Source organism: Lampetra planeri, chromosome 16 (assembly GCF_965212315.1).
Source record: "Lampetra planeri chromosome 16, kcLamPlan1.2.h2, whole genome shotgun sequence".
Taxonomy (NCBI): domain Eukaryota; kingdom Metazoa; phylum Chordata; class Hyperoartia; order Petromyzontiformes; family Petromyzontidae; genus Lampetra; species Lampetra planeri.
In genome coordinates, this window is record NC_136122.1 from 9,429,449 (window position 1) to 9,456,799 (window position 27,351).

At 43.3% G+C, this 27,351-nt stretch overlaps 1 protein-coding gene across 4 annotated transcripts; it reads left to right on the forward strand.

Annotated features, from left to right (window-relative positions):
* The first annotated feature begins 422 nt into the window (after window positions 1-422).
* On the forward strand, window positions 423-26,518 carry SCYL2 (SCY1 like pseudokinase 2). Of its 4 annotated transcripts, none has more exons than XM_078601507.1 (18): window positions 423-555; window positions 3,136-3,339; window positions 6,508-6,665; window positions 8,599-8,743; window positions 9,966-10,115; window positions 10,910-11,134; window positions 11,750-11,866; window positions 14,097-14,222; window positions 16,425-16,601; window positions 17,553-17,675; window positions 18,498-18,611; window positions 19,471-19,603; window positions 21,606-21,724; window positions 22,715-22,815; window positions 23,577-23,643; window positions 23,759-23,872; window positions 24,420-24,539; window positions 25,297-26,518. In XM_078601507.1, the coding sequence occupies exons 2-18, from the start codon at window positions 3,154-3,156 to the stop codon at window positions 26,062-26,064; spliced, it is 2,943 nt and encodes a 980-aa protein (XP_078457633.1). In that variant the 5' UTR covers window positions 423-555; window positions 3,136-3,153; the 3' UTR covers window positions 26,065-26,518. The 4 variants fall into 4 exon arrangements, with proteins under 4 accessions (XP_078457633.1, XP_078457635.1, XP_078457634.1 ...); XM_078601509.1 differs by having other exon boundaries at window positions 23,762-23,872; XM_078601508.1 differs by having other exon boundaries at window positions 435-555; window positions 3,148-3,339.
* The last annotated feature ends 833 nt before the right edge of the window (window positions 26,519-27,351 follow it).

Below are 27,351 nucleotides of genomic sequence, written 5' to 3' on the forward strand. Positions count from 1 at the left end.
TGGACGGCCCCTAAAAGGTAACAGTTGCGTGCGTGACGTTTTTATATATTTTTTTTACAAGCGCGCGCTATTGCGAACGGCCTAGTTTTTTTTTCATAAATTCTGCGAAACCGGAATGCCTTTGGTGACGAAGCCGTCATTACGTAGAAATTAAACTGAAAAAAATTGATGGCCGGCAATGACGTAATCACGTAACACCTCACGTCCTCACAGCCGTCAAATGCGACGCGATGACGTCCGGAAGCGTTGGCGATGTCATCGCGTGGCACTCAGCAGGTGAGTGACGTAATCACCTGCCATTTGAAGACGTCATCGTGCACGGCATGAGGTAGGTTATACGTCATCGCGCAAGGCGTTTAGGCTGTGACGTAATTACGTACAAATCCGGCCCTACGACAACCCGTCTTGTAACGTCATTACGTCGCCAGCGTGACGTCATCACGTACATCTTTCCCCGGAAGAAGCTACGTAAACGTGGGGCCGTGATGATTTAAATGAATATTGGGCGCTCTACGGGGGAGATCGGAACGATTGTCGTTTACAACCCGACGCCAGGTACGAGTCTCTGCCAAGACGAATGCAAACTGTGGCCTTCCTTTCAGCGTCTCGCGTACGCGGTGTTTTGCGCTTCGACGCCACCCTGGATGACACGCCGTCCTCGGCTAGTTTGTCCGCCGGGTTCCCTCGCTCCTGCTCGGTAGAAGTTCCTAGGCCTTTTGGGGGCTGCACTCGGGAGCAGGGGCGAGCTTTCATTACAAGTGTGTAATTTTGATTGCGATTGAATGAAGTCGTTATCATCATCATCACCACCATCGGCTCGTGTGCAGGTGCTAGGCGGATTGTTGCTTCCTAGGATCGCGAGGGATGGGGATAGCTTAGAGAAGACTTAGTCCAGCAGTGGACTGATCATGACTCATGATGATGATCACTTCGTAATTGTAACATGCCTTTGATGGTCGCAGTGCTCTGCGCTACGAACCTGTGGTCGATTGCCAGCCACGGTATCTGAACTTGGCTTGAGTCTCCCTTAGGTTGCCTCGGCCTTAAATGATTACTGAATCTGTTGCGATGGGCAAACGTTAGCATTGTGGGGAGACTCAAGGCCGCTCGGTGCTGGTCAAACCACCCACTCGTGAGTTCTTAATGAAGGTCTCTAACTTGCAATTCTAAGTGATAAAAACACATCTATACGGAATATTGTGTTTTAAATGAACACATAACAAGTACGGCCCTTTGCCGTTCAACGACTGTGTTTTTTTGTCTGTACAGCACTTAACCACGATGGTTATTGCTCGATGGATTACTCGGTACTAGTTGGTATATCACTCACCACTGATGCTAGAGCTGTATTGTACCCGGGTATCGAACAACAATGCTTTTTATCAGTGCAATGACGCGCACAACATCTCTGCTATGTTACGTTTAAGTAAACGCAGCAATACGAATATCAGTTGTAAACATGTTCACGTGGAATAGCGATGTAAATGTTAAAGTATGTGAAACTGGCAACGATAATCAGTAATCCTATACTTCGTAAGAATTATGTCGATATACGGTCACGCCAGAGGTTTGTATGTCCGGAATGAACCTGATAACACTTTATTGACGTATACATCATACAGTAAAAGCTGATTTTGCTGGGTATAATTCCTTTACTGTACTTGTTATTTACACCGGCTTTCCCATTTCGTAATAATGCAATTCGTGCACGGCCAACATCAGTGTTGTTATAACCCCATTGCAAATGTCAACGGAAGCGCCACGTCCATCGGTATCATCTGGTTTGACCTTTATGCGAAATGCATTGGCTAATCATCAACCATTGTAATGCAAAATTAGAACAACCAAAAGACTGCCATGTGTTAAGGATTGGCATAGAACATTGGATCGTTTTAACAATGGAAATCCATTCCTCCACTCACAATGCATTAATTGTTTACGTGGCAATGTATGATTTACGAAGAAGACTGCTATGTGTTAAGGATAGGCATACAACATTGCATTGTTTAACAATGGAAATCCATTCCTCCACTCACAATACATTAATTGTTTACGTGGCAATGTATGATTTACGATGTATTCAAATGATATGCTAATGTGCAAATGTATTTTTTGTTGCAAATTTGAGAGATAAAACTCATTTGGCACAAGACGATAAACATGTAACGGTAAAAAAACGAGACGGGAAAAAAACACGTATCCTTTAGTCCGCTTATGAAAATGTAACAACAACTGTCAGGGTAAAGGATTCGTATGTCGTGAAAGTTACACATTACTGCAGTATTGTATTACAATTGCATACCATCCCCTTGTTTTCTGCTGGATATTTCAACTCTTTTAATGATGGACTCATACATAGTGCAACTGAATATTTTGAAATGAGTATAATTACATACCAACAGCGTATTCGCCCTGGCACGTTAACCAATTAGGCGGACGTGTCAATATAAGCATTTTTGTATTCTGCAAGAATTGTAGTCCTGGTTTTTCATTGGTAACACTGGGTTTTATTCCTGACTCTTGATATGTGGAATTTGTACATTCTCCCCTTATTTCACATGGAGTTCTTTCGGGTTCTCTGTTTTCCTCCCATAGCAAATGTCATACATTGAAATTATTGTTGTTCAGGCATTTCAAAGCAGGACTCTTCAGAAAAAAAATCTTGAAAATCAGTGTGGCTTTCCTGGATGAATGTGTAATTATTATATTAGGTTGTCCACATGGTGTAGAGTCAGTAAACTAATGATGATGATAATTGCCTCTTGTAATATATATGTATAAGCAGAACTCTGTTCTGTCTAGACATGTAAATGATCATGTTTCGGTCTATCGATCTATTGGCTATACAAATCAGTTATATCAATATTATCCAGATTCATATTCTTGGTTCTTTCGGTAAAGTCACGTAGAAGGGAAACAATAAAAGAATAAAAATATAAAACAATAAAATTCTCACGACGTTTCATGACTTTACCGAAAGATCCAAGAATATGAATCCCTGCAGTCACGAAAGCTTTACATCAAAATTATCCAGATTGTTAAACGGCTTATTTCACAAATGCTGCTGGGTTACTTGGTGTTATGGCAGGAAACAGCATTTGTCCCTTGTCTTGTGCCCGTTGTCCCGGTGGGCAGAGGACATTGCAGACTGCCATGGAGTCAATGCTGAACAAGCTGAAGAGCACCGTCACCAAGGTGACAGCAGATGTGACGAGTGCTGTGTCGGTGGTGCTGGGCAACCCGGTCACACGCGAGTTTGAAATCACCCGCCATGTCGCCAGTGGAGGGCCAGCACTCTCCTGGAAGATTTACCATGGCTTCAAGAAGTCTACCAAACAGGTGTGGACATCTTGCGTTGACGAGCCCATTCTCCGTTAGGTCTTCCTTTTTTAAATCCTTTATATTAAGTTCGCTTGCTTGCTTGCTTGCGTGCTTGCTTGCTTGCGTGCTTGCTTACGACCGTGCAAATCTTTCGGTCGTTTTTTAACCCACTTCCCGTGATCCAATCGAGCTGACATTTTCCACACAGACTCGTTGTGCGAGACAATTAATGTTCGTGAAAAAAAATTCCCAAAATTGTACACTTTTTAGGCAAAAAAAATGTATTTTACATATATTCAAATAGAACTCATTCACAGTATAAGAGCCCAGAGCGTAACCCCTCCACAGGCCGTGGCGGAGTAGCGCAGTTGGTAGCGCCCTCGCTTTCTATGCCAAAGGTCGCGGGATCGATCCCCGCGTCCTCCACAGGCGAATATATTTTTAAATCCTTTATATTAAGTTCGCTGCCATGCATATAAAGGATTTATAGTGAAAAACTTTGTTTTTACGGGTTATACTTATTTCTAGTTCCTTTCATTTTTCCTGTACATTTACCATGGCTTCAAGAAGTCTACCAAACAGGTGTGGACATCTTCTTGCGTTAGGTATTCCTCTATTTCTAGTTCCTTTCATTTTTCCTGTACAACACACTTTTTTATTTTCCCGTTGTTTATCCTGCATATGTATGCAAATAGTGCCAGTTGCCTTCTCATCACTCCCTGCATCAGGTCTTCTTCTATGAAACATATCATTGAATTAATTTGATGGCTCCCTTAGCAATGCATATGTTATGAAAGCCTATTACAGCTGTTGTTACTATAGCGTGAAGTAAAAAGCAAATAGAAAGTTTCAATTACCTGTGTTTACTATGTTTAAATCACCTGTCATTGTACAGCTTTTTCAACTTTTATAAATTAATTGAAAGTTATTCTTTGAGGCAATAGTTTTATTGTACAATGGAGTAGTAATATGGATAAAATTGGCTGATTCTTTGGGAGCATAATATGCACATCGTGGTTTGTAGATTCATATTAATTCTGGCACTCATGATACATTGATGAAATTATAATGTCAAGGATTTTATCTTTTACAATATATGCACATTACGTGCAAATGTTTTTTTTCTAGGCTGATGAAACTAAAGAGGCAGAACATACGTGACCATACGAATGAGACAAAAAAATAATTGAACATGGCACAATCGTTACAATTAATTGAGTGTCAGTGGGGTGGTTAATCATCACATGCTGAGGGCATACATTTTACATCTCTGTCAAGCAATACTTAGGCGTGTAAAATTCATGAACACATTTTGGGCCATTTACCCTCGGCCTGTTTTTTTTATGTTGCCTTTATATACAATTTCGTACCAGCTGATGGGGTTTTCATCCATTAAATAGATCATTACTATGTAAACAGTTATTTCTGTTTACGTACCCCCTGCTTGTTTGTATTTTGTCACATTAGCTTTGCTCTCGTTATGCTTAATGATTAATAGTGTAAACATCTCATCCAGTTGTGGTTGAAGAGCCTCTTGAAAGTGCTTATGTATTATTTAAAATCCTGATGGCTGTTTCATGTGTGTGATGAATATGAATAATTAAATTTATTTGAAAGTGAAAATTTTGTTTATGTTAAACGAGAGGGTGTATTTTTTGTATTTTCGGGACAATGGGGTACACTGATTTAAATTGATTCGAATTTTATACAGCAGAAACATTTAGGAACAACACAATTTGGATTCATACAGCATTTTTTTGACTTAACTTTCGTGACTGCAGGAAATCATATTCTTTGGTTCTTTCGGTAAAGTCACGTAGATAGAAAAAAAAATTGAGCATACTGCCAGTCGATAATGTAGACTGTAGCCTGACAGACCGTAGCCTGGTTTTTAAGCTGGTGAGTGTATTGGTAGTCTAATGTAGACTGTAGAAATGATTATTAAACTGAACCTGAGTGAGCGTACTGGCAGTTAAAAATGTAGACATATTCTGGTTCTTTCAGTAATAAAAATACAATTTTAATAAACCCCAAAACCACGACGTTTCGATCGCAACACAAGCGGTCGTCATCAGGAAAAGGGGGGTTAGCTTCTGAAGGCAAACTGTTTATAAAGGTTTAGAGATGGGCGTTAATGAGCGAGGACCTTAGGTCACATTTGTTCTTAGAAACAGTGAGGAGATCCAGCAGGTAGTCTGCTGATTTATTTTGAAGGAGGGGAACTTCAGACATAGTGGCCTATAGGATAATAATTGACTGGGGTTTTGCCAGACATCCTTGGTTGCTGGAGTGGACGAGTGCATGGATGATCTTGACATTGGCGAGGGTGATCTTGAAGTTAATCCAAGAGTGGATTGGTAGCCAGTGAATGGTTTGTATTATTGCGGTGATGTGTTGTTGTTTATGGATGTGTGTGAGGAGTCTGCCACTGGCATTATGGATCACCTGGCATTTGGAGGTGAGGGATTTCAGGAGGCCATAAAGGAGAGAGTTGTGTTAGCCGAGTCGATATGAGGAAGGCATGCATGAGGGTCTCAGCGGCAGCTGGGGCAACAAAGTTGCACAGATCGATGTCGGGGGCTTCTGCAGAATTAAGCTTTGTATGTAGAGAACTACAGGTCAAAATCAATGACAACTACAAAGTTACGCACAATCATTCCCATCGTAATGCAAAGTTTATGATACTACATGCTGTGATAAGGTGATGGGCACAAGCTTGATATGTTAAAAAGTTGCTCAACAAGAAAAAGTTATTTATTGAAGACAAGCTGTCCAGCAGGACAATGAATGAAGAGTCAAAATCTTTAAGGTTGTACAATAGGCACCCAGTGTACTCATGATTGATGAACATTGGTTAATTTTCCCCCTTGGCAAGACCTTGTGGGAACAATTGCACCGATTACGCAGCCCGGATGTGGAAATATTTAGTGGCCCAGTGTCAGTAGTAGCTGTAGTATCAGTAGTAGCTGCAGTACCAGCGGTAGTATCAGTAGTAGCTGTAGTAGTAGCAGTAGTACCAGCTGTAGTATCAGTAGTAGCTGTAGTATCAGTAGTAGCTGTAGTACCAGCTGTAGTATCTGTAGTAGCTGTAGTATCAGTAGCAGCTGTAGTACCAGCGGTAGTCTTAGTAGTAGCTCGAATGTTTTTTTTCTCCTACACAAAATCTGTGTCGCGTCTCCATTCCAGGAGGTGGCAGTGTTTGTATTCGAAAAGAAGCAAGTGGATCGCCTCGGGAGGACCGAGCGCGAGCACGCGGTGGAGGTTCTGAAGCGTGGCGTGCAGCAACTCACAAGGCTGCGTCACCCGCGCCTGCTCACCGTGCAGCATCCCATCGAGGAGTCCAGGTCTCAGACCCCTCCTCGGCCGGCTGTGGGACTGGTTTTTAATGCTTCGTGTGTGACACGATATAACAATTTAATGATGAAAGTGAATGTATCTTTCAAATAATAATGCATACTGTCTCCTGCGTATAATGAGGGTTTTTTTGGAGGGGGTACTCGTGAAATTGAAAGTAAAAAATGGAAAGTTGTGTTCACGAAAGCTAAAAAATTCACCCGTAAAAACAAAGTTTTTCACGATAAATCTTTATATGCGTGGCATTGGTTTTATTTTATTATTCATTTCTGTTTTTCTTGAGTAAGAGTTTAATTTTTATCACATTGGTATTTAAAATAAATATGACATTTATTTTTTCCTAAAGTGGAAAATTTTGGGAAAAAAATTTCACAAAAATAAATTGCCACGCACAACGAGTCTGTGTGCAAAATGTCAGCTCGATTGGATCACGGGAAGTGGGTTAAAAAACGACCGAAAGATTTGCACGGTCGTAAGCGCGCAAGCAAGCAAGTGAACTTAATATAAAGGATTTTTAAAAAAGATACATTTTCACAGCAACGCTGGCTTGTTGTTGGCAGTATCTCCATGTTCAGCCGGAGTGTCATGCGTCAGACAGTCACAGGTTTGTCGTGTACCGTACAGTAACTCCTGCGGCATTGGATTTTTGTGCATTCCAGAACTGGCTTGAGTTTTAGTTTTGATGATCCATTGCTATATTTGTACCTTTTATATCTCTTCTTGATATATATGATGTTAAAAAGCCATAACAATAACATTACAGGATGTAAAAATGAAAATAACGAGGTTATGTTGAGAAAACAAATGTACAGTGGTGAGTCGCACCCCTGAATTATCCTGGTATTTTGAGGGTATTGTAAGTTGTCCAGTTACCAATGAGAAAATGAAACTATTTTGACAGCCAGAATTGTTTAGAAATATGATTATTTTTGCATCTTGACTCAATGCAGGAATTTATTATTTTTTGTGATTTTTTTGCCATCCCATTTGTATTATTTCTACTTTAATCTAAATTATGTTAGCATATAATATGCATGTAATTTAAATTCATCAGAAATAATCGATACTCTGCAATTCAATGCTTGTATCTTGAGTGTAAGAATCTGTTTTATTTGAGTAATTAACACATCGTTGCGTGCGTTATCAATTTAATTTACATGAATGGGGTGGTGTGATGGAGAACAATGGTTTGCTCCCTATGCTAAGAACCCAATGACCTGAGTTGAATCCATGGCTAGAGCTCACATGAGTGGCAGAGGTCGCAAACGGGTTTTGATTCCTTACCCGTACCCGTCCGCACCAGGGTCGCAAATGGGTACCCGTACCCGTACCTGGCTGGGTACGGGTAGCCGGGTATCGGGTAGGGTACGGGTATCAAGTACCCGGTTGCGACCTCTGATGAGTGGTGAGTGATATATGAACTGGTCCTGGGCACTCCTGCCTTCGCCAACCTGCACTGACCATCTTGGTGAAATATGGTCATACATCCCCCATGACCGTCATGGCAGTGGATTGACAAAGGGCGGTGTGTGTGTGTATATATATTAATATTTATTTATACTGATTTAGTTGTCCTGTACACCATTGTCCATGAACTTGGAGATATTAATATTATTTGGGTCTTTTGGTAAAGTCACGTAGATAGAAATAAAAAAAATATCACGACGTTTCGATCGCAACGCAAGCAATCGTCATCAGAAACTCTTTCTTCCGCCGAAAGACGCAAATAATATTAATTCCTGCAGTCACGAAAGCTTTAAGCCAAGACTTGGAGATATTGTTGGTTAATAATAGAATGCTGCATTGCTCTGCATGAAACACAAACTACCAGGGCCTTGAGTTTCTTGCATTAGACAATACAGCAATGAGTATGACCATGCTCAACAATTGCTGCCTTTCATAGCATCGACTTTGGTTTGGCAGGGACTGTCTGGCGTTCTGCACAGAGCCCGTGTTTGCGAGTCTGTCAAATGTCCTTGGCCAGCACGAAAATCTCCCGTGTCCCGTGCCGCTGGAGATTCGCGACCACCAATTGCACGACGTGGAGACCAAATACGGGCTGTTGCAGGTAAGCGGACCCAGGGAGAGTGCACACTCGGGCCTCTGACTCCCTTGTTTTTCCCCGTATGGTGTGCAGGGGTCAACCAGCCGCGACGTGTATTTGTTCAAAGTCGACGAGGTTGGTGAGTGAGCCAGCGGATGGCGGCTTCAGGGGTAGCCTGATGAATATATGAATTGCTGCCAGTGAATGAGTCCCTAATGAGTAGTCTAAGATGATAGTGCTTGTGTCTGGATTAAATGTTTGTTCTTTCTAATCTGACCTTTTGCACTTGACAACACACAATGTATTTGTTCCTGGGCAATGTATACATTAGATACTTGTAAATGTAAAATGTACCTCTGCATGTCGATGCACCTTTATTTATAGTGGGACATTGTGCACCCATTCACCGGCTTCAGAGCATTCTGAGACAATGTGTCGTTTGCAATGAGAAATTGTCTGTATTAGTAAAATTACATAATTTTTGCGAATTATAGGCAGTTGAAAATATTTCCAGATTGTCACATTGTAAATGCCTGCAAGGGATGAGTTTCGCTGCCAGCTTCTAGCCAACACTGCCCTTATACAATACTTGAATTATGGGCATTGGTGAAATATATGCACATTTATAAAGATATGTTGTTATTCCACATCGATTGTGAATGTGTCAATGAAATGTAAAAAAAGCCCTTTCCGATTGGATGGCAAAGAATAAAACAACAATTTTGACAGAGACCCTTTCAGAGACATTTTGGGAAAAGGACCTGTCGGCTACACATTGATTATTTATTTAGCACATTTCACTTAAATTCCTCCCATAAATACAGCGCTCGCTGTGTGCTTCCGAACACAAGTGCCTAATTTGAGTGTCGTTTTTTTTCTCCCTGCTCCCGTCAATGCATTGAAAATTGCACCTAACAAAAAAGCTTGCATGTCATCATTGGCTAATGTATGCGACCTCTTCAATAGTCAGAGTGTGTTGTGTCTGGAGTGTTTTTGATGAGTGAATATAATCTAGATTTGAAGTTTTTGTGACTGCAGGGATCCATACTCTTTGGTTCTTTTGGTAATGTCACATAGGCATAAAATAAAATAAATAAAATCACGACGTTTCGATTGCAACACAAGCAATCATCATTAGGTGGGAAAACCACAGCAATAATTTTTTTAAAAATATAGTTTGAAAGCGATGTGCAATTTTGATTTCTGCTTTTACCCCACGTTTTTTTTTTTCTCTGTTTCTAAACAGCTCGCAGAAGGCCTGTCCTTTCTACACAATGGCGTTAAGATGGTGCATGGTAACCTAACGCCGGAGAACATTGTCCTGAACAAAAATGGGGCATGGAAGATCATGGGGTTTGATTTCTGCATCTCCTCCAGCAACCCGTCCGAGCGAGAGGTGATATCTGTGGACACTGCACATTTGTTCGTGTGTTCGCGTGTTCGCAGGCACGGCAGCGTGCATGTGCATTTTAATATCAATGCAAATTAAAGAGTAAAGGAACGCTGCGTTTTGCTGCTGCTGCAGCATCGGCAGCATTTGTCAACATTTTAGTCCAGAACACTGGGCAATTAAAGTGACACTGAGAGTAGAAAAACACAGTTTGGGTCAACATTACAATTGATGTTTTTAATAAAGGCCAACCGGTAGAAACATTAACATCGTAATTTTTGTTGATGTCATAATTCTATATCATAGTTTTTTTTTTACTCTCTTGTCCTGTATATACAGTCATGGATGAATTTAAAGAAACCACAACTGGGTAAATAACAAATAGCTCTAATCTTGCAGATGCATAATAAGCACACGGGCTGTGCTTCACAGGTCATCCGATTCAACTTTGAAATGTTATGATTGATAAAACGACCTTAAATTACAGTCGGGAGCACTGCAGTGACCTTACTGCGGTGACGTATTAAAAAGTACGAGAGTTGACGTCGCTGTGATTTCACCGGAGTACATGTGAAAGTAAATTCGAAGTCTTTTACTCATCCGCAAACCTTGAGGCATATTTCTGAGCTAACATCATTGTCTTCGTCTGCATCATCATCAACAGTGGTCAATCTACTGCTGAATTTAGGCCCCCCCGATCCACCACCCACCGTATATATATCTCTACACGGTAGGCAATCACATGTTTTTTAGTTGCATCTTGCTTCAAGCTTACGCGTTAGCGTCCGTGGCTTTTGCAGGTGACTTTCACATGCAAAGAGTGGGTGCCGGATCTGCCGCCCATGTGTCAGCCCCGGATTGAGTTCCTTGCTCCCGAGTACATCCTGTCCGTGAGCTGCGACGTGGCCAGCGACATGTACTCGCTGGGCATGCTCATGTATGCCGTGTTCAACAAGGGGCAGCCCATATTTCAGATGGACGGAACTCACGACATGTTCAAGAGCTTCAGTCGCCACCTGGACAAGGTCAGCCCTGGACAGGGGAAATGCCACCGCAGCCTCCCGACTTTGTAGCAGCGCGGCATTATGGATCCCCCTCTCGTGTGTCTGGATTCTGTATGCGGTATTCTGTCCACGTGTGTGCCGGTGTTTTATAAGGTCAACGTTTCTATTTGCAAGCTCCCTGTTTTGTTGTTACCGTAATTTATGTTTATTATTTCCCTCTTAACCTTTGTCGGGATGTTTCATTGGTAGTTAAGTAATGTATTTTTTTACGTGTGGGGGTGAGTTTTTGCGAACGCTTTATGTTAAACAAATTTTTTAAAGTGGCCATGGAATCTGTGTGCTAGATTGTGTGTTTCACATTGTGCTGTTGACCTTGATGTTAAAGGGACTCAGCCTTAACTGTGCCCTGTATTGGTAAACAGGGTGACATTGGAGATGTAGGAGAGTGATAAAAGCAGAAAGGTGATGTTTTCCAGATAGCCACCATTAGGGTGATGATAAAAAATGTGGAGGACACTGGGTTTAGCGCTGCACCAGTCTGACCGGCCTGCAGTATAAAGCAAAGCTGAATTTTTTCATGTTTTCCCGAACTGAATTTAATTGTTCATTCATTGCATTTTGTACTCTTGTGTGCAGTTAAGTAACTTGGGACCATCGGTAATGCAGAAGGTGCCAGAGGATGTTCGTGACCACCTAAAGATGCTCCTAAATGTCACACCAACTGTACGGCCCGATGCTGATCAGCTGGCCAAGGTACCCCCCACTGCTAAGAGATACATGTACACCAATCCTACATTTCCACGACCAGAATTGGACAGCTTGGATCATGTCCACATGCTTCCCGAGTGACGTGATCTCGTAGGCTCCAACCCTCAATGCTACGTATTCCCCACCCTCTCCGCTTAACTATCTTTCCTATCTTCTGCAGCTGAAGGGGAATGATCATGAAACAATAGTTTGAATAACAACAACAATTTACATTTATAGAGCATCTAAGTGTGACAGCATCTCAAGACGCAGTCCAAAAACAGCGGGACAAAAAAAAGAATGCAAGAAGCCCACACGCTACTGATGGGGCCTAGGTTAGGAAGCAAAAATAAAATATCGCTACAATCTTCCGCTGTGTGTGTTTATACATGTGCAGCATGTCACCGGTCGTCCTCCTGAGAGCGTGTGGCTATCTTCTGAGAGGTAGCCACAAGGCCTGCTTTTAAGGAGGCCCATACAATGCCGTGTAGGGGCTCGGTAAGGCTGCTGTGGGCACTTCTGCCGAGCCCGCGAGCACAGTTAAATTAACCGAGCCGGCTCACTTCCCAGCGGTGGTGGAAATGTGGCGTTAGTGTATTCAGTATTAAAAAAATCCTTGTAATCTCTCTGGTGCAATGAATCAAGCTTTATTGGAGGCATTATTCTGTGTGTGTAATTATTTATGCCCGTCTGCCCTTCCACAGAGCAGTTTCGTAACCGAGATGACTTGGGTTGGCTTAAAGCACTCACAAGCTAATCTTTGCCCTTAATGTGGAATGAAGCTGAATAAATTTTGAACCAGAACTGTGCTCCACAAAGGATGATCTTTGTTAGGTAATTATATTTTCAGGCAGATTAGCATTGACATTATGTTCATGAAAGAACACATCCTCAAGTGCAATACTGGGCACAAAATGTTTAGGGATTAGACTTTTAAAAAAAGTCATTCTCATTTATTAGCTGCAGTGCCAATGGTATTTCTTTTACATGTAAAATTTGATGGCACGCCTATTATGAGTGGCAGGGAAACATTGAAAAATAGCTTCAAATATGTTACTATGTTCATATGAATGCGGATAATAAAGTAAATGTTGGCTAAATCATCTCTAATGTTAGCTGATACTCAATGTGATATGCAGACATGAAGAACAGATGAATGTTGGTACAGTGCACCATGGACATAAATAATGAACAGCTATCTTTAAGCGGGCTAGGACTATCAATATGAGATGGTCAAGAGATGGAAAATACAGCTATGGATTTGTATGCATGTAGTGCTATAAGCGTTATCCTCTCTTATACATGGGTTTTCCACGTAATCCGGTTTCCTGCAGCTCATTAACCATTTCCCGTTCCGATGACGTACTTGTTGTACATCATAAAAACGAAACCGAAAGAAAAACTAAAATAAAAAATAATTATCGGTCCCGTTGCTCCCACAAGGCCATGTGGGCGGGAGGGCGTATGGCACAGTTTGGCGCCAGCTATCGTCGTGTTGCTATAGTTCTCTGCGGTGAGTACAATGTCTTTAAAAACAATGGCGCTATGCCTCTAAATAAAATTAACGCTGAGCCGCTTGTACATTACAAGATTCGGAGGTCAACGGGACCCACCCAGCAACTTGCAGATGTCTCGGAACAGGAAAGGGTTCATGGAATTGGTCAAACGTCCCAATGTGGGACCCTCCTGATAAAAGTATTCGGACTCATTGAGCCTTCCCTGCATAAAGGGTATTTATCTTGATCAATTAATAATTGAAGTGGGAATAGGCAAGGCTCTCAAATTAGGCATTATTGGAGCATAAAGTTAATATTATTTAACTGTAAGAACTATTACATGTAAAAGGTATCTTGAAAAAACGTAGTTGTATATATATATTTTTAAAATTCTTTTATCCACATTTTCTTCATTCAAACACATTTGACGGTCCACTTTTGATTTTGGAACCTCCCAATGGATGAGCACACAATGAACTGCATAATTCACGTTGTTTAACACACCTCACAGTATGAACAATTCTCTATTGTACGTTATCAGGTTTTTTTCCAGGACATCCATCATTAGTCTGTATCTCACCATTTTCAGTGCTCAATAAAGGTAAATCCAAATTAGTTTCCTTTATCAATGCTAGATTTCCATGAATTGTTTGTATTCTCATCTGCTAACTAAAACGACGTAAAAAATAGAGTGGTGTTGGTATAACCTAATTCACTTTTGTTCTGACGTTTCATCGCAGATTCCCTACTTTGATGACGTAGGGGCCATGACGCTGCAATACCTGGACACCCTGTTTCAGCGCGACAATCTGCAGAAATCGCAGTTCTTCAAAGGCTTATCCAAAGTCCTGTCGAAGCTCCCAAAGGTACTTGTGCCCTTTGCTTACAGCGCAGTATCGTAGGCGCAGATTTAGTTTTTATCATAGGTAATGTAATTAGAATTTACTTCACCATTAATCTTTATTGGCATGGTAGGGGGTACCTCTTTGTACATTGCTTGCTTTCAGTGCAGTGGCTCTTAACCTTTACCGCAGCCTTGCACCCCTTTGGTTCTCAGAAAGGGCATCTCGCACCCCCAGGGGGTGCGTGCACCCCAGGTTAAGAACCACTGCTGTAGTGTGTGTGCACCACTCCGTCTGCTTTTGAGGACATGCCCTTTGTGTATAGCTGGTGGGGGGTGGAGTAGTGACACATTGGTTCACGCTCTGTGCTACTAATCTGGCAACCATGCGTGGAGTTTGACCCACCCTCCCCCCCCAAACTGGCCACCTTTATTAATTTATTTCCAGGAGTCTACAATTAAGATTCAAAAGAAAGTAATTAATGATATGCACCCGCGATTCCTAATGTGAGGGACAAAGCGAACCCCTGCCCCGCCAAATATAGAAGTCAAACGCCACCTATACTGGCAACTTAAGTCATATTCTTTGGGTCTTTCGTTAAAGTCACGTAAGTAGGTTCAACCTATCTACGTGACTTTACCGAAAGACCCAAAGAATATGAATTCCTGCGGTCACGAAAGCTTTAAGTCAAGATTTAACTTAAGTTATAGTTCTAACCGTAGCTAACAGTGGCAACTGATATCTGAACCGGTCTTGAGGCACACCCCCTTTGACCAACCAGTACTAACCACCTTGGGGACGTATGCTCACACAACTGATATGGTGTGGGGAGGATTTCGAACAGCAGTGGACGGACAAAGGGCTGGAAATTATATTTTTTAAGCTGGTGAGTTTACTTCCCTACAGCCAGACCACTGAAAGAGACTAATTGGTATATTGATGGTAGCTACGGCCTTGAATTGTCACTGCTTTGCAAACAACCTCGCTGTTCGTAACCCAAGTGCGGCACAATGGCGAGATGTTAACTGCCTAGCCTAGGATACATGAGGATGTGGGTTCAATCCTGACCCTGATGCCTGTATATTTGGATTTTGCATGTTCTCCTCGTGGTCGCGTGGATTTTTCTCTGAGTCCCTCCGGGTTTTATCTCTAGTTTCAGTCTAATTTATGTGGTATCGCCCTGTGAGCCATTCGGCTCTTGAATCGGGTGCAACCGCAACAAACAAAAAATAAAAACGTGAACAAGAAAACATCATAAAGTGACTATGCGCAAACAGAAAAATTCAGTAAAAAACTGCAGAACCTGCCGTCAATTTCCGTTTGATAAGCCACTTCGTTGAGCTCGCATTTGTGGCCAGGTCGCTTCTGAAAAAGAGCGACGTAGCTCCGTTTAGAAATAGTTTCTTCTCAACAATATCCATATAATGGCGATGTTAACATCAGGGGTGGACATTGGCATGCCGGTTGAAATGCATGTGTTAATTGATAGGTATTTAACGATGCATTAAAACATTGATTAAAATAGATTATAATGCTTTTGATAAAGGCGTCACATCATGCATGTGATAATTCCAATTTTTAAAATGTTGTTGAAAATGTTGTCATACTAGCCGATTTCATTGCTTCATCTTCATGGTAAGAGGGTAACTGCTTAGAGAGGCCTTTGTTCAGCATCGTACTGTCTTGGTTGACAAGGATATGCTAATGTTATTTTTAGGCTAATGATCAGAACAAAACTGTAAAAATTAGTCTAAAAAAAACAATCAACAGTTAAAGCCAATCAACTAAAATAACTGATTCTTTAATTGAATTGTGATCCAAATTAGTGACATTTCTTTGGATTGGCAGCGGAGTGACATGTTACTCACCTCGTGATGATGTACATATGTCTCTGCATTGATTATAATTGTTGAACAACTACTTAAATCAGAACAAATCTACCACTGGAGAGGCATGTCGACTTCACAAATCCTGCTTGTGTTACTGTACAATACAAGTTGGATTTACAAAGTATCATACAATATTAGCAATCAAGATGCTGTACAGAACAGTGGGACATGGGGATCCTGGGCAAATAATAATAATTGATTGAATTCGTATGGCAAAATAGGCAGGATTAAAGAGGAAGATCTTGAGCCTGAATACTATAAATTATGTCAGTGGTTTATCTGTTGGAGGTGCAAGGGCTTAACCACGACCACCACCACCTTGTGGCATTCATTTCAGAGGGTGGTACAGCAGCGCGTGCTTCCCAGCCTCACCACGGAATTTGTGAACCCCGACATGGTTCCCTTCGTGCTGCCAAACGTGCTGCTCATTGCCGAGGACTGCACCAAGGAGGAGTACGTGCGAATGGTGCTGCCCGACCTCATCCCCGTCTTCAAGCTGCAGGAGCCCATCCAGGCACGCTCAACGACGTCGTAGTCCTGCTGCTGTCGGTTTTTCGCGCTGTGTGCGACGCTGCTCCTCCACCGCGCTTCCACCGCGCTTTGAGGTTGTGCCACCGTGTGCGCTGCCTCGGGAAGTGGGGGGGGGGAGCCGGTGACGCAGCGGTAAGCACGCCGCGGTACCAAACCTTGGCGACCCGAGGTCGATTCCCGCTCGCGGCCAACAACGCAGTGACGATTAGTTGAAGCGGTCCTGGGCCCCTCCCCCGACGTTGAATGGGCCTCAAATGAGTACCTGGTGCGGTGTGTAAAAAAACAAAATATGAGCACTGCGGAGGCAAAGGCGACCAGGCGTGATGCTGGCCGCACCACCCCCTCGTCTGTCGTGTCGGCCTTCATAGGCGCTTGCTTAACAGCACTTGCCCCAACAATCTGTTAAGGCTCCATGTGAATCTTTGTACGGCATAATGTCCAACGTTTCACCCTATGCTCTGAGAGCCTCATGAAATGAATGGAGTCGCTCGCGTTCTTCTTCAATTATATCAATTTGCCAGCTGCTACTGGTGTTGATCTAGGCTGGACAGCGTCGGACTTTGATGCGTCTGCCCACAATTATCTAGTGTTTTGAGAGCAGTGAGGTGTTTGTGCAATAATCCTTACTGTAAATTCAACCATAATGAAAATAGGGTTGCGTAAATTTGCCGGACAACGTGCTGTGACAGTGTATGTGATGTGTAAGTGGTATGCTCGCCATTAATTATATGTATCGTTGTACTTGCACCTCTGCTTGCATGAAGGCTAGCAACATGGTGAGTCTTGTGTCTTTTGCAACCGCTTGTTATTTTATTGTGGCATGTACCAGACTGTCAATGTGAACACTACAATTATGAAATTGTGGGGTCTTTATGTTGCCTTGGCTATCGTCCAAAATACAAACTTGTAATTTGTACATTTTCACTTACCGCAGGTTCTGCTGATATTTTTGCAAAAAATGGACCTGCTGTTGACGAAAACGCCGGCAGAAGACATCAAGCAGCACGTTCTTCCCATGATCTTCCGAGCCCTGGAGGCTCCATCCACACAGATCCAGGTGGGGGCAGTGCATATTGTGAAATGGCACCACCTTGTTCAAGCAAGGCGAGCTGTATTCCACTGGTACCCGTCATCCGTCTAGAGTACAACATAATCTCTGATGATGCAGAATGACGCTGCCAGTCTTTTCACCCGCACCCATAAGCGTGGCCACCCCAATACTCAAGGCTCCTCCACTGGCTCTCTATCCAATGCCAGATAAGTTTCGAAATCACAGTCGGTGTCTTAAACATACTCCATGAACTCCTGCCTGTTTTTTTCCTCTCATTTCACTCTACTCTCCTCAATGTGCTCTCTGCTCCAGCAATCAAAGCCTTCTGTATAAGCCTGCTGTCAGTGGGAGGTTGCTATTTCTCCTCTGCTGCCCCTATAATCTGGAACTCCCTTCCCCCAGTCAGCCATGTTGTCAACTTCCTGCTGCTCTTCAAGTCTCGCCTCAAGACTATCCTCTACACATGGCTTTCTCTCTCGCTGTATTAATAAATACATAAATATACCTCCAGGATGCCCTTGTCCTACTGTTCTCTACAGCATCTTGAGATGTGGTTGCAATGAGATGCTGCTAAATAAGTCCAACTTGTATTGCACAGTAATATAAGCAGCATTTGCAAAGTCTAAATGAGCCCAATAACTGATGTTATCTAATTTAATTAGTCGTCAAATAATCAATGCATGGACATCTTAAGCAGACGCAAACATTTTTTACTGAAAGACGGACCTCATTCATTTTAGCCATACAGTGGCTCAGTGTGGTGTGTTTGATGTTGGTCGACACACAGGCTCCTGTGATGTTTCACGCTTGCCACTTGTGTTTCCCTAGGAACTCTGCTTGGGAATCATCCCTACGTTCGCCAACCTCATTGAGTACCCGTCGATGAAGAACGCCTTGATTCCTAGAATCAAAAACTCCTGTTTGCAAACCACGTCTTTAGCGGTGAGTCTTTCCTCCTCTGCGAATAGCTACTGAAAGGCCCTATTGTGTCGAGGTGCCGCTGCATGCTTAAGCCTGCCGATGTATTTATTTTTTCAAAGCAAGGAGCACGGTAGAATGTTTTTCATAGGAAGTTTCCTTTCTGCAACGTTCAAGTTAGATCAGCGTACAGGCAAACACCTGCGCACAGCTCACTGTACCGTGCGTTTATCATCACCGTGCTTGCCGTCGTTCCAGTTTATGGGTTAATGCCGTGTTTATTCCAGCGCATTAAAAGGTCCTGCCAAAGTTCTTTACGAGAGTTCCTCTTTGTTTTTTGCGAGCGCGTTAAGTGAAAATAACCCTGCGCCACAAGTGGACTTCAACGCAGCGCCAGGCACTGTAGCTCGCCGTTAGCATGCACACTCAGTGCTCGTTATCCAATTTACACTCCAGTGGGGGAGATTGGTTGGGGGGAGGGATGCAGTATTGACCATGTCAATAACAATTGTATTGTCTCTCAAATCCGTGGTCCGTACAAGACACCTATTCAGACTTGCCTTCCCATAGAATGTAAAATTTTAAACAAAAACTGTCTCTTTGTTTTTCAATTATTTTATTTACTACTTAAGTTTCTTACGCGATTCGTTGCGCACGGCTGCACTTTATTTTGCGCTCGGTTGCAATTTACTTTTGCTCAGTCGGTGTTCGCCGCTGACAGTGTTACGGGTTTCTTTTTTTATTCCTGTTGCTCCGTGGCCCCTGCACCGTTCCGTTCCCTCGTAATGTGCGCCGATGCATACTTTGTTGAGGGCGATATTGGAACGTAAAAATTAACATCGAAAGATTGAATTGTCAACATGTGCACACGCCATTCTGTCAGGTGCGCGTGAATGCCCTGGTCTGCCTGGGGAAGCTGCTGGAGCACATGGACAAGTGGTACGTGCTGGACGAAATCCTGCCCTTCCTGCAGCAGATCCCATCCAAGGAGCCTGCTGTACTCATGGGCATCCTAGGTACGTACATGCAGAGGACCTCCGTTGCACGCACCACAAAGCGATCGCGTGCGCCGTGTCGCCTGCGTCGCATCGTTGAACTTAATTACGGCTGACGAGCTTATGGCTGACATTATTTGTTGCATCTGCCCTACCTAAAGAAAAATCTAAATCACAATTGAAATGAGAAATGTGAGCACGTAGATTAATGAATTGCGTAATTACCCAGGAGGCCGCTGTGCACCCATGGACTCTTTTCTGCAAGAAGATCCTGCGTTGTATGTTTTTATACTTGGATGTTTTGCAACATGCGGGGGTGTGGAACAATCCAAATGCAGTATGTTGTTAAATAATATGAAGATTAGACAAAGAATGCACTAAAATGTTACATAAAAGGGCGTAATTTTTTTTTTCATAACATGTATTTGTCGGACTAGTTTCGTGTCGGGAAGGTCTATTTTTCCCCGTTTAAATATGTCTATGCATGTTTTTGCAATGTAAGTGTACGTGGTTGAATAAGGGGCAGGGACTGAAATCAATTCCTTAATAAACCGAGCGTGATGACAATGTTCACTAGACCGTGACCAACGTGGTGGGTATGGCTTAACTAGCCCAGCACAGGACCCAAAGTGAAATTGACTTGGTAGCTGAAATGGACTGAAAAAAATGTCTGGCCCTGACTTGCTAAGTATGTTAAACTAAATTAAATGCTGATTCGACCTATGAGAGTTAGATGTTTACACATAGAAATGTTTACACAGCACTGAGGATTTCCAGTGCAACAACGTTTGCACTCCCAAAGCTGAAATTATTTTATGTTGTCAAATTAAATTCACGCTTTTGAGGGCTGTGAGTAATAGGTAAGATTGTTGTTCCTTGAGCTTTTTGTTCTTATATTGACATTTCTACCTATGTATGTATGTTGAACTTCTTTAGCAGTGTACATAGCCAAACTTATTAACCGGAGGTGCGGGTGGGGGGGGAACAAACTAAACACAAAAAGCGGTTCTCAAGAAATGAGTTTTCAATTTACAGTTATAAGTGCAAAGCTCCAGTGGCTCCAGTTTAGCAGAGTGAGTGACCCCTTTAGTAAGCATGCCGTCAGCCAGATTGAAGTTGTAAAAATTAACAAGTGACTTGAAGGAGATTGTAAAGCTTTCAGTGGACGTGTCGTTGAGTGAGAGCATTTGGCAATTCGTTTTCCTATTTCAGCCATTCAGCTTCTAATGGGACGGTGCGTTGTGCAGTTCAGACCCTGGTGGACTTGTTCATGCCTCTCATCCACACATGCATTTTGTATAATTCGCCGCATGACACATTCCATTGGTAGCACATTCAAACGCAAAAAAACACAATACATAAACGCATCATCACATACCTAGTGCATGTGTATAGCAAATGGGTTTGAGGCAAAAGTCAGGAACCGTACGTCTGTCTGCTAAATATTAGCAAACGTTCGCTTGACCCTTTGCTTGAGCATATATCTCAATCCCTTTCCCATACACGATGCTCAATTCCAGTCTCGTAGAGGTTTAATGTTGAGGCCGCCTCTTCTCTGTGCACACCAAACAACATGCATATCGTGATCTTGAAGTTCAGAATCAGAATCTTTATTTAGATTGGAGAAATGCAATGAGCTTATGAAGCTCTTTTTCAAAGATGTGCGGTAAAGTTGCTATAGTTTCTGACTTTTGCCACACCATGTACATTTTAAAGCAGCCCTTTGAATTTCGATTTAAAGCTTTCGTGACTGCAGGGATTCATCTTCTTGGTTCTTTCGGTAAAGTCACGTAGAAGGGAAGTCTCCCCCGACAGACCTGGTCTTCACCTGAGGACGGCTGATTGCGTTGTGGCCGAAACGTCGTGAGAATTATTTTATGTTTTTTTTTGTTTTACTTCCCTTCTACGTGACTTTACCGAAAGAACCAAGAAGATCAGCCCTTTGAAATCAACTCTCCCAGTTTGACCAATGCGAATGAGGTCTATGTGAGAAGAGTTACATTTCTGGCCTTCGTTTCCACAGGAATCTACAAGTGCACTTTCAGCCATAAGAAGCTTGGAATCACGAAAGAGATTCTGGCTGGGAAGGCCCTTCCCCATCTCATCCCTCTGTGCATCGACAACAACCTCAATCTCAACCAGGTCAGCGATGACGTAATCTGATATTTAGGTCTGGTCAAGGCCGGTTCTATTCAAAAGTCTCAATGCGTTTACGCCTGCATGCCACACATACACGGCCAAATTATTGCGGGGGGGGGGGGGGGGTTATTCCAGGCCTGTTCAAAGGAAGAATCAAAGCCCAGCTGTTGCAGGCTGACAATCACGTGGTTCTGCAGTGGGCCCACTTAAAATCATATTAATGGGGGACCTCAGCTGCAAATTCAAATGGGCATATCTGTATATTGGGCCAGTGTGAATTGAGAAAATCTTGGCAGTACCAAAGTAAAAACCTCAAGCGGGTACTTATACATGTGTTCCATTTGCTTGATTGTGTGCATTAAAGTACCACCAACACTGCAGGATAGATGATTTAATATGAATATGTGCACATACCCGCAGTAATTCAGCTCCATAAAATAAAACAGGATTGCTCTGTTATATGGAGCCAAATGTTACTACTTCCGATTTTTAAATAACTTCGCAGCAACGCTTTCTTAGGCAAAGCCTCTCCCTGCATGGTTTTTGCCAAAAACTAACACCGTATGCTGAGATTTTGAACCCCTCTCTGGTAAGTGGCTTGCAAATGTATTTTTAAATGGTGATGTGGCCACTTGTCAATGTTAATCGTTTGGACGTGCAGGAGGTATGTGCACGCCACGTTCACCAGCGATCGTGGCGAATTGCAAAATTAACCAGTGCACATTTCCATTTGCAGATGCCTAAAGGCCTCCATTCATTTTCAGACTGCAGTTCAAATGTAGTCTTCTAATGGCACTCCCAAGTATTTATGACGGTCTCTCCATATGCGCACAACAGTTGGCTTCACTCTCGCAGCCGTTTGACCATTCACGGTTGAATAAACAGTAATTGATATTAACACGGTGCAAGTTTGATGTTGGAAAGGAAGCATTTAGAACCAGAAAAAAAATACATTTCCTTGCAATGCGGGTCTCGTTTTCGTGCATGCTGCAGTTCAATTCCTACATGGGCATGATTCGGGAGATGCTGTCCAAGGTGGAATCGGAGCATCGCACAAAACTGGAGCAGATCAATGCCATGCAGGACCAGCAAAAGTGAGATTCTATTCGACACTTAACACCTCCGATTAGCACGGTTGGCTACGTACGGTGCAAAGAAGTTCAACATGCATACATACAGCCTTCCATTCATCGCATTTCCAAGACTTTGTGAAAACGACTGCGTGTGCTATTTAGAGTAAGAAAATATGAGGTGCAAAAAAATATGCTATCATGTAAGAATCTTTGCGTAAAATAATCTACCATTGTCTTGTTTTTTTGTAGCTTCATTTGTTCCCTTACTGTTTTTTGAATTCTTAGTTTATAATTTAAATGTAGGTTAATGTTTATCCAATACAATATTTTGGTTTTAAATTATATTTATTTCAGCAGGAAGGGCCCATTGAGCTGTTAGGCTCTTTCATGGTGCACATGTTATACAGATGTCATATAGTTTAACACAGGCTGTGGATTTCTCCACAATTATGGCTGTCACCTGATGACGCTAGTTGTAATTACCGGCGAAACGTCGTACTCGAATTGTAAATGTTGTGGTTTTACTCTCCATCGTACCGGTGCGCTGAACCAGTAACTAATTGGCATATTTGGTTTACATTACAAACCTTACTAATTGGCTGTGTCGGGTGGTGGTGGATTTAACTACATTAATATTACGCGCTCTAACCCAGAAAACCTCTTCTAGATGTTATACAGCATAGATCTTCGAGGCAATCATATACATTTCAGTGAAATGCCATGAAAAATAGTAAAATGTTTTGGAGGGTATTCTTTTTTTAAATATTGTTTTCCTGTGTTAGGAGCCTCAATCTTCCAGCACAGCTTTCTAAATCGGATGACAGTCGGCAACCCAGTGAAAAAAATCAGGTACGCATCCAAGCTGTTGTGCATGTATTGCACGTGCACTCCATCCGTAACGCGAAGCATTCGCATTGAAAGCGATGGACCGGGTTTCACGGCTGTGTAATATTTGTCTCCAAAGCAGGTGGATAGCATCTTTAAGAGTTTAGGTCTGGAGTCATCCTCGTCACCCTCTCAACCACCCAACGGAGCCAACAGCAGAGAGAATGGCCCAGCCTCGTCACAGCAGAGCAAGGTCTGACCCTCCCTCAGCAGATCGTGCGGCTGATGTGAAAAATTGATTTATTTCCACGTTAAATACCTGCAATAAATGCGCTGGCGCAGAGATGGCGGATTACCACCGGGTGGAAAAATGGAAGCGGCAAATGATGCGTTATCGTAATGAGCGCATTCATAAACATGACGGACGTGTTTTTAAGACAACAGATGAATGCGCGCCTGTGCTCTCTTTAAATTGCATTGGCGTGGCATGAATTCGACATGCGCGTTCGGTGTCCCGAGTTCGTGGGTGCGTTGGTAACCATTGTGCGATGCACTCGGCAGTTTGCGTTGCGGTTCAGAAGGGGGGCACGGAGGCTACTCGGGGATGATTCAGTGTTTTCGGGTCGGGCGAGTGCAGACGCGAAAGTTTTTCCCATCGCTGGCAGCGTTGACGGCGAACTTGAGTGCGGAATGCAGCCTATTATTTATTTATATCGCCTATGCGTTATTTATTTCGCGCCGCTCGCGTTGCTCTTGTTTAAGGGGCCACCCTTGGTGGGTTTTTTTTGTTACCACCGCAGGTCTCGCTGTCGCTGGAGGAGAAGCAGAAACTGGCGAAGGATCAGGAGCAAGCGCACAAGCTGAGGAGTCAACCAACGCTTAATCCCAAGCCGTCTGCCGCAACTGCCGCCAAGCCACAGGTAGGGCAACGGCGTGCGTCCTGCTTGTCCTCTGTTGATAATAAAGCCGACGGGAGACCAGCGACTGTCTGCACCCGAGGGCACCGAGTACAATCGCTGTGACGATGGTTCTGGTGGCATTACGTGCACGTTGCAGGAGGAAAGCGTGTGTGTGTGTGTGTGAATACAAAGCATATGCATATCTGCGAATGCTGAAATTCGCCGCATACATAAATAATGGGGGGACCACTCGCATGTACACATTCACAGATTTTATTAATTCCAGAAGAATAATTTGTCTCTAAGCTTAGACGCAAAGAATGAGCACTGCAGTTCTATATCCCTGCAGAGAAGCAATAACAAGACAATGAACCATGCTAATGTCAGTTAGTGCAATTTTATTTAATGGATATTTTCAATAAATTACCACAATTCTTGTTGGAAGAACACTGAATAAACTACATTGTCTTGTGCCTTAGTGCCTACTGCCTTCATTATGTATTATTCTCGTGTTTGTGCTCGTATGTTTTTTAAATGTAAAATTACAGACTGGACAGCCTTTTTTTTTTACCCGTCTGAACATTTTGATTAAAGACCAAAATCTTCAGTGGGCCAATAACAAGCCGGCTTGAATCAAATCGGCGGAACGCAAGGTCAGGAACTCAAAAGGCTAATGTAATTTTTATTGGTCGTCTGTTCAGGTGTCACATTTCACATTTTATCTTTACATCGGAGCTTCCGCTTGGTGGATTTGCAATTCGTTTTGTCATCTCTCCAGGCTAAGAACCTCACAGCGACACTGATCGCTGGTCCGCCGTCCATGGGAAGCCTGGCCATCGGTCAACAAAAACCAGCCATGCCGTCCACGCAGACCGCCGGCTACGGCAACCCTTCTGGCGGGGGCTTCACAGGAAGCTCGGGAGGGTTTTCCATTGCCGCGTCTACCTCCATGAGCAGCGGCGGCTTTGGCGTCGGTGCCACCATGGGCAACCCCGCGGGATTCAACGCCAGCGCAGCTCCGAGCGCGTTCGTCTCGTCGCCCATGAACAGCGGCACCTCGTTCGCGGGCGGCGGCGGCGCTACGTTCGGCCAGGGCGCGTTTGGCAACGGCGTCCCCAGGATGCCGCAGTCCGGCAGCATTCCCAACTTTCCTGCTGCGCCTTTCGGCGGCGGTGGCGGCGGGGGACTTCACCAGCAGTCGGGAGCTGGTGCCCAACAGAAGCCGGTGAACTTGGCATCTTTCGATGACCTCTTTGGTCCGCAGAAGCCCAAGGTCAGCCTCAATCAGATTAGACCGCCGATGCAGCAGCCCGCAGCACCGAGCCCGTGGCTCAACCAGTTTGCTTCTCAGCCCGGTGCGCAGGGGTTTGTGGGTGCCCCCCCCCGTGCAGGCGTTCCCATGATGGCTCCCCCCCAGAATGTTGGAGTCCCCATGTATCAGGGGAACCCGTTTATGTTGCCTCCCCCCCAGGGCTTTCAGCAAGGGGCCACCGTCAATCAAAGTAGTAACACCGGAGGAGACGCCCTGAAAGATCTGTTGGGCTGACGATGCATTTTTTGCCACCGTGGAACAACGTTCTTTAACAACGAAATATGGAGGAGCATTATCTCTGTCGACCAATGTAATACTACAACCGAGTCTCGTTATTGTAGTTTCACGCGACAGATGGATGTACAAAACACATTTGTGTAGCAGACGATGCAACTGTTATGTGAATGCGCTTCACCAAGGTCACTGTTTACATATTCCCTTCAAGCATATTTCAAATGGCAATTGAAAAAAAATGCAAATATCAACACACAAACATGTAAAGCAGGTTTATGTTTCATCATGACAGGAAATTAAATGGACAGCAGAAAATGCTACGTGAGGATGTTAACGTGACCGTAAGACAGCATAAAGCATAGCGGATCCATTCACGGGGATGGGCCTTATCTGATCTTTGCCAAAATTGCTTTGAATTTCTGCACACCATTAATTAAACATCCCTATCACCTGATATAGCGGCTCCAGGCGTAGTTAATGATTTTTTTTTACCCATTATATGTATGAGATATTATGCGAGATGCTCATCTCAACACAGTTTCTCATATATATAAATTGTATTTTTTTTCACCATATGTCAGGCACGTTGCCTCTATCTGGCATCGTTTGTTTTAGGTGCGTTTAATTTATGGCGTCACCGAGCCCAAAATGCAATAGAAGCTGCGGTCAGATTAGAACAAAATTGAGTAGGCAAGCTCCGTTTTGGGATGTTCTTGACAACCCAATGTAATTTCCCCATACACAACATGGCTCTTGAAAATAGCCAAGTGCATCGGTTGCAATATATATCCAGCATGTCAATGCAGGATGCACATCGATAGTTGTAATAGAACCAATAGTTTTCCCACACACTACGCATTGGTAGCTGGGAATCTGTTGGCATCATTCGGCATTTATAATCTCTGGGGATCTTTTCAGGTTTAATTTTGCACGCAAATGCTTCTGGGGAGATGGCGCAAGGAAATCGGCTCGTATGCGGGAGTTAGGCGGATTATTACATGGCAGGATCGTGAGAGATGGTGGTGGAATTTTTCGATTTAAAGCTTTCGTGACTGCAGGGATTCATCTTCTTGGTTCTTTCGGTAAAGTCACGTAGAAGGGAAGTAATAAAAGAATAAAAATAAAACACAATAAAATAATTCTCACGACGTTTCGGCCACAACGTAAGCAGCCGTCTTCAGGTGAAAACCAGGTCCGTCGAGGCGACAGAGTCTGTCGCCTCGACGGACCTGGTTTGTCGCCTCGACGGACCTGGTTTTCACCTGAAGACGGCTGCTTGCGTTGTGG

Coding starts and splice junctions, on each gene's coding strand:
- SCYL2 (XM_078601507.1), top strand. CDS start 3,154: ATGGAGTCAATGCTGAACAAGCTGAAGAGCACCGTCACCAAGGTGACA. Junction 14,223..16,424: donor TCCTGTCGAAGCTCCCAAAG/GTACTTGTGCCC, acceptor CATTCATTTCAG/AGGGTGGTACAGCAGCGCGT. Junction 18,612..19,470: donor TGCAAACCACGTCTTTAGCG/GTGAGTCTTTCC, acceptor CCATTCTGTCAG/GTGCGCGTGAATGCCCTGGT.